General features: G+C 37.5%; 2 protein-coding genes across 3 annotated transcripts in view; one reads left to right on the forward strand and one right to left on the reverse strand.

Moving 5' to 3' along the window:
• LOC143292666 (GDP-fucose protein O-fucosyltransferase 4-like) overlaps window positions 1-2,620 on the forward strand; it is a 9,251-nt gene extending 6,631 nt beyond the window's left edge. For both annotated transcript variants that reach the window (XM_076603167.1, XM_076603169.1), the window contains one exon: window positions 1-2,620. This exon is cut by the window's left edge. The gene's annotated coding sequence lies outside the window, so the exon portion shown is untranslated.
• Window positions 2,621-3,534: 914 nt separating this feature from the next.
• The window catches only part of LOC143292667 (DNA-directed RNA polymerase III subunit RPC1-like), a 43,527-nt gene continuing 35,524 nt past the window's right edge, over window positions 3,535-11,537 (reverse strand). The window contains exons 30-36 of the mRNA XM_076603170.1: window positions 11,133-11,198; window positions 10,458-10,601; window positions 9,203-9,323; window positions 8,200-8,372; window positions 7,718-7,786; window positions 6,966-7,029; window positions 3,535-6,010 (exon numbers count right to left, since the gene is read on the reverse strand). Coding sequence (XP_076459285.1) covers window positions 5,853-6,010; window positions 6,966-7,029; window positions 7,718-7,786; window positions 8,200-8,372; window positions 9,203-9,323; window positions 10,458-10,601; window positions 11,133-11,198 — 795 coding nt within the window. The 3' untranslated portion in view covers window positions 3,535-5,852. The remainder of the gene's footprint in view (window positions 6,011-6,965; window positions 7,030-7,717; window positions 7,787-8,199; window positions 8,373-9,202; window positions 9,324-10,457; window positions 10,602-11,132; window positions 11,199-11,537) is intronic.

Raw genomic sequence — 11,537 nt, forward strand, 5'->3', positions numbered from 1 at the left:
GTGTGAGTTGGATGGGGTAAGGGGGAGGAAACTGGGACTGGGATGCACATATATATATGTGAAGTAGATATGTGTGAAAAGACCCCGTTGTAATTTTGACCCCTCGTAAGTCTTGTTTTGAGATATGCTCTTTGTGTACATGTAGACGTGATAAAGGCTGACTTATATAACATAACTTATTGCCGATATATATATAACTATCCTTCAGTGTCTGTGCTTTGAGGTCTGGAACTTTTTGGGGAGGGTTGGGGAATGGGTGCTTTGTTGTTGTGTTGTTGTTTTTTTGCTTACATACTACACAGCCAAAACTACGCATTGCTCATGTCTCCTGAGAAGAAACCTCTCATGAAAACCCAATTTTGTATTATATAACCGGACGTTGTTAATGTACACTTGTACAGAATCTGTGATGTTTCCTTCCATCCAAACAATGACAGCTGAGTGATATATTAATTCTGCTTGAAATAATATACACTGTTAGCCACGCAAAATTTGGCCAAGCAGAGCAAACCAATAGGCCTAGTTTGCATCAGTTTGACATGGTACAGTATATGTATCACCAAACATGGAGTATAATACAAACTCCTGCTATCTGTCCTGTTATGTTTTGGAGTGGTATGCATGTACCAGAGCAATTGTATTATATATTTTTTGTTGTTGTTGTTTTTATAAAACATTCTTTTGTAGTATTTTTTAAGCATTCTTTGCAAATCTGTTTCAATAATGGTATATATATATACATTTGTTGTTTTTATTAAACATTGTTTTGTAGTGTTTTTGTAGCATTCTTTGCAAATCCTTCCATTTCAAACCAGTTCACTGGGTTAGAATCAAAAGCATGTTGCGTTGTAACTGTGTGTTTTGATTTTGTTGTTGTTTTATTATTGTTGTTTTGTATGAAATGTTTTGAAGCATTCTTTCCAAATCCCTTCATTTCAACCAGTTCACCTGGTGCTGGAATAAAAAATATGATATTTTCTTACTGGTATTTTTGTTTAAAAGAATTGTCCAGATGCTTTCAGTATTGTTCATATCTATATTCTGAATCAAAAGTATGCTGTGATTAGTGGCTGCCATCCCTTTTATGCCAAACTGGAAGTCAGGGGGTCCAGTGAAATCATGAAATGAAATCTCGTGAGCTTGATGTTTAAACTGCAGGCGAGTATTGCAGTTTCTGGATTTTAAAAATTTTATTATTATTATTTTATTTTTTGTTATTACTTTCATCAAGAAAGGTTGTTGTCAGTTCTTTAACTGTTTACTGGAGAGTTCATGAATGATTTTTGTAATCAGTATTTTTCAGTGTGTCTCTTTCAGTCAGTACAGTTTTACTTGGATCTCTGTTTTTTGTTGTTGGTTGTTTTGGGTTGTTTTTTGTTGTTGTTGTTGTTTTTTACTGTGTATTTTCCACTTTCTAATAGACATGCAGAATAACTTACATCTAAAATGATTTTACATGTCTTTGAAAATTGAAGTTTGGTGTGTTTGAGTGTGTATGTGATGTTTTTTATGTGTGGTTTTTTGTTTGTGTGTGTGTGTTTGTGTGTGTATTTTTTTCTTTTTTTTCGTGGGGTGAGGGGAGGCTTTATTATTTTAAGTAAAGATTTTGGGAATTGTTTGCACAATGGAAATTTCTGGAAAATATGGAAGGTTGTGTGTGATTCTTAAGATGTTTATCAAGCCAATGCACAAGGGTTTATAATTCATACACCACTACGCATTGTGGGTATTACATTATAGTTTTGGGGAAAAAATCATATTGATATTGCAATTTTTGGCTGCTTATGCTAACAGGAATCATTTTCACAACAGAAACTTCAGGAAAGTTTTGGAGGGTAGGTAGCTGTGTGTGATTCATGGTATGTTGATGTAGCTGATGCATATACATCATTACTCAATGGAAGTATTACAAAGTTTTGAAAAAATACATATCCTATATTTTATGTGCCATTGTGTTACACAGTCTGAGACTAGTATTCAGTCCCTTAGAGCTGAGCTAGGTTGCATGAGCGCTATTTGCAGTGCAAAGTGTGCTGTCTGCGTAAGAAACTTTCTGAAATTAGTCTTATTGATTTATTCTGAAGAGTTTAATACAGTTCATAAGGCTAAGCAAACCTGAAGATGTTTTGATCGCTTACGCAAACCCAGCCCTGATTTTTACACTGTAAAATATTATTATTATGGAAAACTACTGGGGGTGGGGGGTAATGAATCTCGTACATCAGTTTATGTCTGTGATAAAGCTCTTTCATTTCATACTCTTCATTCAAAATATTTACTGTTATGAAATATTCAACATTTAGACATTTATTCAGAATCACCGCAATATCTTCCACCAACCCAAACATGTTATTCATATTGTATCTTGTCAGTGAAAATGTAATTCACTGATTGCAGCCCCAGATGTGAAGGCCATCTGAATCACATCAGTTTATTCATAACCAAAGACTACTTAGAGCCTTGTTTATTTGTTTTTGGTTCATTTGTTTTTTTCCTTCCATGATTATTATAATCCAATATTTACATTCCGTTGCACTTGTTTACTTACTGGCTTTGCTTTGGAGTAGAATTTTTTTAAATTTCTCCAGTAATCAGAATAAAATTGGGATTATATTCATCATTGTGTAGTGTGTGTATGTGTGTGTGTGTGTGTGTGTTGTGATTAACTATGCATATGCTCACAAGTGTTGGTACTTGTGTGTGCAAACACATGTTGCTGGTTTTTTTGTTGTCTGTTTTGTAATGGCTGCAAAACAGCTGAACATTTTTGCAGTCATTTAAAAGTTTTAAATGATCAGACTGTGAAAGTTAGGAACAACACAAAACTCAGATCTGTGATTGTTATAAATGATAAGAAAGATGAACTGTGTAATAAATCTGTGCAAATACATTAGTATGACTAATTCTTTTGCCACAAGCACCTTGGACAACAGCCATCTGCAAAGTATGTGCCAACGATTGTATTTGTATATCTTTTTATCACAGCAGATTTCTCTGTGTGAAATTCCCCCATGGAGAGCACGTTGCTACACTACAGCGCCACCCTTTTTTTTTTTGGTATTTTTTCCTGCGTGCAGTTTTATTTGTTTTTCCTATTGAAGTGGATTTTTCTACAGAATTTTGCCAGGAACAACCCTTTTGTTGCCATGGGTTCTTTTATGTGCACTAAGTACATGCTACACATGGGACCTCGGTTTATCATCTCATCTGAATGACTAGCGTCCAGACCACCACTCAAAGTCTAGAGGAGGGGGAGAAAATATTGGCGGCTGAGCCGTGATTCGAACCAGTGTGCTCGGATTCTCTCGCTTCCTAGGCGGACGCGTTACCTCTTAGCCATCACTCCACTAATGTCTGTGGCCATTCAGCATATAAGCATACAACAACCTAAGCTGACAAACACTGTTGTTGAGTTCATATGCTTCTGTACTCAGAGATAATTAATTTCAAAATCATTGCAGGCAGTCTCACAAGTTTTTATGGTATGGTCTCTCACAACGTGTCTCTCATATAAACATTCAGTTCTGAAGTGAAATGATTTGATTGCCCGTTGGTTCTGAACATCAATCATGGAAGAAGGCTGACTGATACCTCAGAGAATGCAGACAAATATCACTGCTTCAAACTTGCCATTATCCGGTTTCAGTTCACTGTTTTCATATTACATGTATTATAGCTGACATTCATACAGTCAACTGTTTGAATAAGGAACAACAGTCATTGCTGGCTTTCAGGAAAGTATGACTACAAACAATGTGACTGACAGAATATTATAATATGTGTCCAAGACATGATGAACACAAAAAAGAGCAATTTGACTGGTCATTCTAAGCAGTTTTTAAGGTTTCTTCAGTTCTTGGAACAATAACAAATGATCAGAAGATACATTTTTTACCTCAATTGTTTTGTATTTGTATTTCTTTTTATCACAACAGATTTCTCTGCGTGAAATTCGGGCTGCTCTCCCCAAGGAGAGCGCGTCGCTACACTACAGCGCCAACCATTTTTTTGTATCTTTTTCTGCGTGCAGTTTTATTTGTTTTCCCTATCGAAGTGGATTTTTCTACAGAATTTTGCCAGGAACAACCCTTTTGTTGCCGTGGGTTCTTTTACGTGTGCTAAGTGCATGCTTGCTGCACACGGGACCTCGGTTTATCGTCTCATCCGAATGACTAGCGTCCAGACTACCACTCAAGGTCTTGTGGAAGGGGAGAAAATAACAGCAGCTGAGCCGTGATTCAAACCAGCGCGCTCAGATTCTCTCGCTTCCTAGGCGGATGCGTTACCTCTAGGCCATCACTCCACTGAATAACGATAACAGAAAATATTTATCTGCACTTTCAAGCTTATAATATTCAGCATTCTTGTAAACAGGATAAATTTATCAGCACCTTCAAGCTTATCATATTCAACATTCTTATAATTATCTTGATACCATACACACACCTCACTTCCTGGGCTCCACACACACACACCAAAAAAAACCATCACATCATATCACAACATATCATTTGACAAAACCAGACCCTCATCTCATTAAAAAAAAAAAAAAAGAGAGAGAGAGAAAAGTCTCACTTTCTTTGAAATGACACAGTTCACTTCTTATTGTTACATTGTTTTCTATTTGTGTGATGCCGATTTCCTTAATTTTGTCCAATGTTGCAAGTACCGGTAACTGCAAATACCTTGAAGCGGGTAGTCCATGCCCAACTGAGAACTGTGCAAATCTTCTTTGCAACAGCTAGGTAAATGGCAAACCGTACATTTACTAATCATACTTCTTTAAGAACACGGCGCCCAACTGTAAATGATGAGTGCATTTAATAAGGAAAATTAAAGGTAAAAGAATTTTCTGCATCTAGCAATACTTCATTTCTTTCTGCCTCACACATACACACACACACACACATATGCAATAGTCTCTTTTCTCATTCACTTTACTTGTATGCATAAACACACAGGCACAGACATGTGCCAAGGCACAATCTCATGAGCATGCACACACACACACACACACTTTCACTTACTCGTATGCGTACACAGTAATTCCCCCCCACCCCTCCTCCCACTCGATTTTTTTTCCTTCCCTCGTCTAATATCACTTACAGTGAAAAGACGTTAAACTAAAGAACGAACAGACACATATACCATATTGGAGTCCAACACCTTTGGATTCCTCAATAAACCTTTTTGTAATCAAACCAATCACAGCACTCAAGCGTTCACTTTTCTCCAGTATTGTCCACAACTGCTGACAATGAAGTGATGGCTTTTGATAGAAACGATTCATCAAACAAAAGCAACAGATCATGTGATAAATATCTTCAGTCGACCCTGAGTTCCCAAACAACTGTACATTGTTACCAAACACAAACGTACATTACAAATCTTTACCCAACAAATGTCTGAAAACATAAAACATCCATCATCAATCACGCTTGCTGATCCGAACTTAAAGAAGTCCTGTCGGTGATGCCACTTAATAGCACTTTTGCTGAACACTTCTGAAATTTTCAACAGACGTCCACACGCTAACTGGTGAAGGCTTGAAGTGAGGCGAGGGAAAGAAGGGGACAGCAATCAGGTTTTATGGGTCAAACAGACCCGTGGAACTCAGGGATGCTGAAGTCTGGTGTTTCAAATAGCAAGGATGGGTCACAGGTAAAACAGACCCACAGATCTCTGGGATATGAAAGTCTGGAGTCTCAAAGAGCAAGGGGTTGGGGGTGTTCCAAAGAGCAGGGAGCAGGTCATAGGTCAGACAGACCTTCGAAACTCTGGGATGTGGAAGTCTGACATTTCAAAGAGTAGAAGCTGGGTCATAGATCAAACAGCAGGGGACGGGTCAAAGATCAAACAGACCCACGGAACTCGGGGATGTGGAAGTCTGGCGTTTCAAAGAGCAAGGGGCGGCTCATGTTTCTGGGTGGATTCTCTGCCCGGTACAGCAGCTGGAAGATGCCGGTGCCCACGTTCATAGGGATGCCCATGATGATGCATTCACTCACACCTGAAACAGTTGGAATCCTTTTTAGTCAATAAAACAAAATTCATTCACAGCTCATTCTGAAGGACTATAATTCTCAAACTAAAAGGCAAGATTGCACTGCTGCTTAGTTCTGCAGCCTTGGTGACTAGTGGGCCTCTGGGAACCATCCGCCAACTATCCTAAAGCCCTCTTGGCCTAGTGAGTTAGGATGCAACTTGGGCAAGACACTCTCCACTATAATAAAATTATAGCCCAGATAGTCAGGACAGCAGGTTCTGGTACATGCAAAACAAATATACTTCACAATTTGGTATGATATCAGTTGTAAGCTTTCTCTTGCTCTCTGTTTATGAAAACATGTATGGTCTGTTTTTTTTTTAAATAAAAAAAACAACCAACAAAACAAATTCACAAGCAAAGTTTATCATTTGTAAATCAAAGTTAAATTTTCACTGTTGGTGGCACAACTAAATTCTTATTCAGCAAATTAGATAAATAAATAAATAAATAAGTAAAGGATACCCCTTGCAGATAAAAAAAAAAACCAAAAAAAAAACACTTTCATCAAATTCATGTTGTTGGCTGAACCAAGACATCACCTCTGAGCTGAAAATGAAAAACAAAGGAAGAAAAAGAAAGAAAAAACAAAGACCCTGTAACAAATCAATAACAGTTTGAATTATGTGGGTGTCTGAAGATTTTTTTTTCCAGATCTGTTTACAATGTAACAAATACAATCAACTGTATATGTTTACCAACTGCATTATCTCACTTGAAGAATCTTTTCTTCTTTATTTTTTTCAAGGGGAGTTTCCTGCATGACTGAAAAGAAAAAAGATTGTCTGAAGTCTGATTTCTGGATAACTAAAAAGTAAACTGTGCTTCTATTTATTTCATGAGAGCTAAGGGTTACTAATGTGTAAACTGTGCTGTCATCTACAGTAGAAGGGTCCAACTGTGTCCCCAAGGTACTCACCATTGATGGTGTCTTTCTGTCCGTAGTAGGCAGCTTCAAACAGGTGATCTGACGTCTTCTCAAACTGCAATCACAACAACAAAAATTGCTTTTAATAAAATGCTTTGATTTATATCAGTGCAACCTCTACATTCAGTATCTAAAAATGTAAATGAATCCAAGATAAAAAAAAAAATTAATAATAATCAAGAAAAAAAAATTCAGTCACAAAGCCATTACCTCGAGATTTGTGGCTAAAAAGAGAATGATTTATCATGCTTTCACTAAAATGTGCTTAAGTTTTTTTTCAAACAACACAAATCTTTCTTTACTTCTTTTTTCTTCTTTATGTTTGTGGTTAGTTTTCAAAATTAAAAAAATCTTTGGAGAAAGTAATTTTTTTTAGAAAAAAATCTTAAATTTGAAAGATATCTTTCATGATAATTCTTTTTTTCTTTTCTTTTTTTTTATTATTGCCACATATAAATGAGGGAACACAGATAACTACATAATTAAAACACTCTGTTCCATATCTGTTTTTTTGTTTGTTTTTTTTATATATCTTTTTCTTCCAAATGTGCATGTGTGTGTGAGAGCGATTGTTTGCGTGTGCATGTGCTTGTGTGTGTGTGTTCATGAGTGCTTTGCATCTGACTGATGTGTCACTGTAAAGCACTTTTGAGAGGTTTGAAAGTACTACAGTACAATCTTAGAAAGTACTATATAATTAAACGTAATATTACTATTACTATTATCATTTTATCAATTCTTACCGAAGCCAGCATCAGGACACTCTCCTTCATCTTTGCCAGCCCAAAGCGGGTGATACCAAGCACCTCTCCCTGAACACATGCAAAACAACCCCCAAAACATGAGTCATTTTTGTGTTCATATTTGTTTCTTTCTTTAACTTGCAAAGCCTACTACAAATAACCTTACAAGTAACATTTTCACTCTATAGAACCTGACATTTTCTAATGCCTACAGAAAAGTAAATTAAAAAAAAAAAAAAAAAAAAAAAAAAGCAGATACATAATTACCAAAACACTGTAAACGTTGCTATTCTGGTGGTAGCATAGCTGTGGTGTTGAAGAAGTCCCTTTCCCCACCCCTCGCCCTCCATTTTCCTGGGACGTTATCCCCATTCATCATTTCACTCGAGACGGGTGTGTAAACATTAGAAAAAAATTTTTTTGAAACAACAAAACAACAACATCTGAATATAACTAAATAAATATATATAAAAACGCCTAACCTTGCAAGACATGAGGTCAGCCAGCATCATGGTGTGGCGAATGTCGATGCTCATGCCGTGACTCTCCATGGTGTAGATGATCTCGTTCATGATGGTCTTGCGTGCTGCCTCGATGCCCAGGGTTCTGTAGACCTCCATGATGTTGTTGGAAGAGGTATGGGTGCCTCGGATCCCTGCACAGCAGTCATCAATAATGACAATCTTCTTCTCACGTTCACTCATATGTACATGAGTGGGCTTTTATGCGTATGACCATTTTTACCCTACCACATAGGCAGCCATACTTTGTTTTTCGGGGGTGAGCAAGCTGGGTATGTTCTTGTTTCCATAACCCACCAAACGCTGACATGGATTACAGGATCTTTAACATGTGTATAAGATCTTCAGCTTGTGTATACACACGAAGGGGGTTCAGGCACAAGCAGCTCTGCACATATGTTGACCTGGAAGATTGGAAAAATCTCCACCCTTTACCCACCAGGCACAGTTTCTGAGATTCGAACTTGGGACCCTCAGACTGAAAGTCCTACACTTTAACCACTCCGCTATTGTGCCCGTCAATAATAAAAATAAAAATGATAATAGTTATAAGTGATATATCTTTCAAAGTGCTATAATCTAAGCTGAACTTCTAAGAGATTTACAAATTCAGTGCTTAAAATGGATGGAATACACACTTATGAAATGAAACAGAAACATGTATAAGAATCATAATAACAAAGTTGTAATGCACTGTCAATATTGAATACCCCATGAGTGCCATAGCACATATCACATTCCTGCATAGTGACGTCACTGTTAACATCATCAGAAGGAGGGAGATAACTCTGGAAGGCTGAAAATTCACACAGTTTATCTGGAGTGGTATACCTCCAGAACATTTTCTCAGCTTTAAGCCGACTGTTTCGGATATTGTTTTATGACTTGAAACACCACTTTCTACTGTTTTTCACCTGGGACTGAAAGGGTCTTTTTTTTTTTTTTTTTTTTTTTTAAATATTACCTTGAGTTGTCATCACACCCAAGAGGTTGTCTCCCTCAACCAGTAGCTTGAACTTCTTCTGGTCACCCTCCTTGTTCTCTTCGTCGTGACAGACCACCGCGTGGCTGATGCCAGGAACACCCTGCATGCATAAGACAAGACATTTTCAGTTTTTTCTCAAGGAGGCATCACTGTGTTTGGACATTAACAAATCCATATATACACTATGCCACACCTGCTAGGCACATGCCTGATGAGCAACATAACCCTACACACAAGACAAGACAAGACAAGGCAAGGCAAGGCAAGGCAAGACATGACAAGACATGACATGACAAGACAAGACAAGGAGGTACATGAAGATGTCACATATTTCATGTAACTGTTACAAAATATGAAATGCACTCAGCATTTTGATCACAATCATGTTACAATGGCAATACCAACTGATGGTTAAAAGGTACATACATCGCTTATTATTCTTCCTTTTTTTCTTTTACTCCAACAAAATGCATCCTAAAGCATGTGTATGAGTGGGTGCGTTGTGTTGTATTGTGATGCATGTGTGTGTGTGCGTGCATAGCCTGCGCGCACGCGTGTGTGTATGTGTGTGTGTGTGTGTGTGTGTGTGTGTGTGTTTTCTTCAGTTTAACGTCTATTCACTATAAGTGTTTTTAGATGGAAAGGAGTAAAGTAGTGGGTAAATGAAAGGGAATGCATGTGAATATAAGTGTAAAAAAAGTGTTCAAGTTATGTACCAGAGGAAAAGTATATTATAAGAAAAAGTCTTAAGAGACTGTGGTATGTACTGAATGAGGTGTCATGGGAAGGAGAATATGTATATGCATATCAACAAGTATTAACCTACAACAGTGTAAATATAAATAACAGTATTAATTATAATACATCAAAGGAGGATACCAACCGGACTGGAGTTTAAAATTTCTGAAAACAAACTAAGCAATGAATAATCATTCAAAATCTTTTCAGAGGCTGATGAAATATTGGAAGAAAAGTCATCAACTACATCTTTTGGAATTAACTGTCTTATGCTTGGACAATGAATGAGTAGATGGCTTACAGTTATTTGTTTACCGCATATACATTATATATTTTTAGAAAATTGTGTGTGTGTGTGTGTGTGTGTGTGTGTGTGTGTGTGTGTGTGTGTGTGTGTGTGTGTACACTGTGTTTAAGTGCCCCACATTCACCGTCATGTTTCACCACTCATTTCGCAGTCAACAAATCATTCATTCTGGTTTCAATGCTTCCCCACCTTGATCACAACATTCTCAAGGTTCCTCTTCAGCATCAGCATCCTGAAAGGCGTGATCTTCTTGGCGTCCACGCACTTTCCGGCACCTTTTGTCCTCTCCGTGGCTTCCACAAGCAGTCCAACCTCCTCCACTATCTCGATGTCCTATGGACGGAACACCACCATGAAGATTAACACAGAGCATATGAAGAACGAGAAGAGAAGGAGGAGGATTTTTTTTATTTTTAGGAGACAGTGAAGCAACACTGAAAACAATCAGCTTCTGTTTAAAAACATGTTCTACCACAGAAATATGAAAGGATGCAACCCTGTTCATCAAGTTATCAGTCACACCCAATCGCTTACAGAAATAAATGGCAGTAAATGAAATAAATAGAAATGTTGCTCCAGAAATGTGACCTGAAACATTCAACAAATGTGCATGTGTTTGAGTTGTCTCTGCCTCCTAGGTAAGAAACTCAACATCTGGTGCATCATGCAAGCCAGAGGTCAACATTTTCAGGTAATCATTTCCAGAGTGGAAAGAGAGAGAGAGAGAGAGAGAGAGAGAGAGAGAGAGAGGAGTCAGAGAGATAGAGACAGACACAAAGAGACAGAGACAGACAAACAGACAGACAGACAGAGACAGAGAGAAAGAGAAAGGCAGAGAGACAAAGAGAATGGAAAGACACTTACAGCTTCAGACACTTTGAGCTTGGAGGCAAGAATGGATTCCTTAATGGAGAACAGGTTGACTTCCAACTGAAAAACACAGAATAAAACAATAATAATAATGGGTATTTATAATGTGCTCTGCCTTCTTAACATAGGAGCCCAGAGTGCCCAGAGTGATAACAATTAGCATCAATTTGGGAGGGGTGGGGGAACAAAATGGGTTAAAAAGCTGCACTTTGCAGAAATGTTAAAGAATGGTAAAACTACATCAACAATCTCCACTTTTCATGAGAAGATGGTGAAGATATAGCAATAATCTCCATTAAAGTAAAACTACATTAACAATCTTAACTTCTTTTGTACAAGAGGTTTTGTTAACATACAAGAACGATCTCAACTTTTCATAGGTATTTGGAAAAGTTTCAA

This window comes from Babylonia areolata, chromosome 18 (assembly GCF_041734735.1).
Source record: "Babylonia areolata isolate BAREFJ2019XMU chromosome 18, ASM4173473v1, whole genome shotgun sequence".
Classification (NCBI taxonomy): Eukaryota; Metazoa; Mollusca; class Gastropoda; order Neogastropoda; family Buccinidae; genus Babylonia; species Babylonia areolata.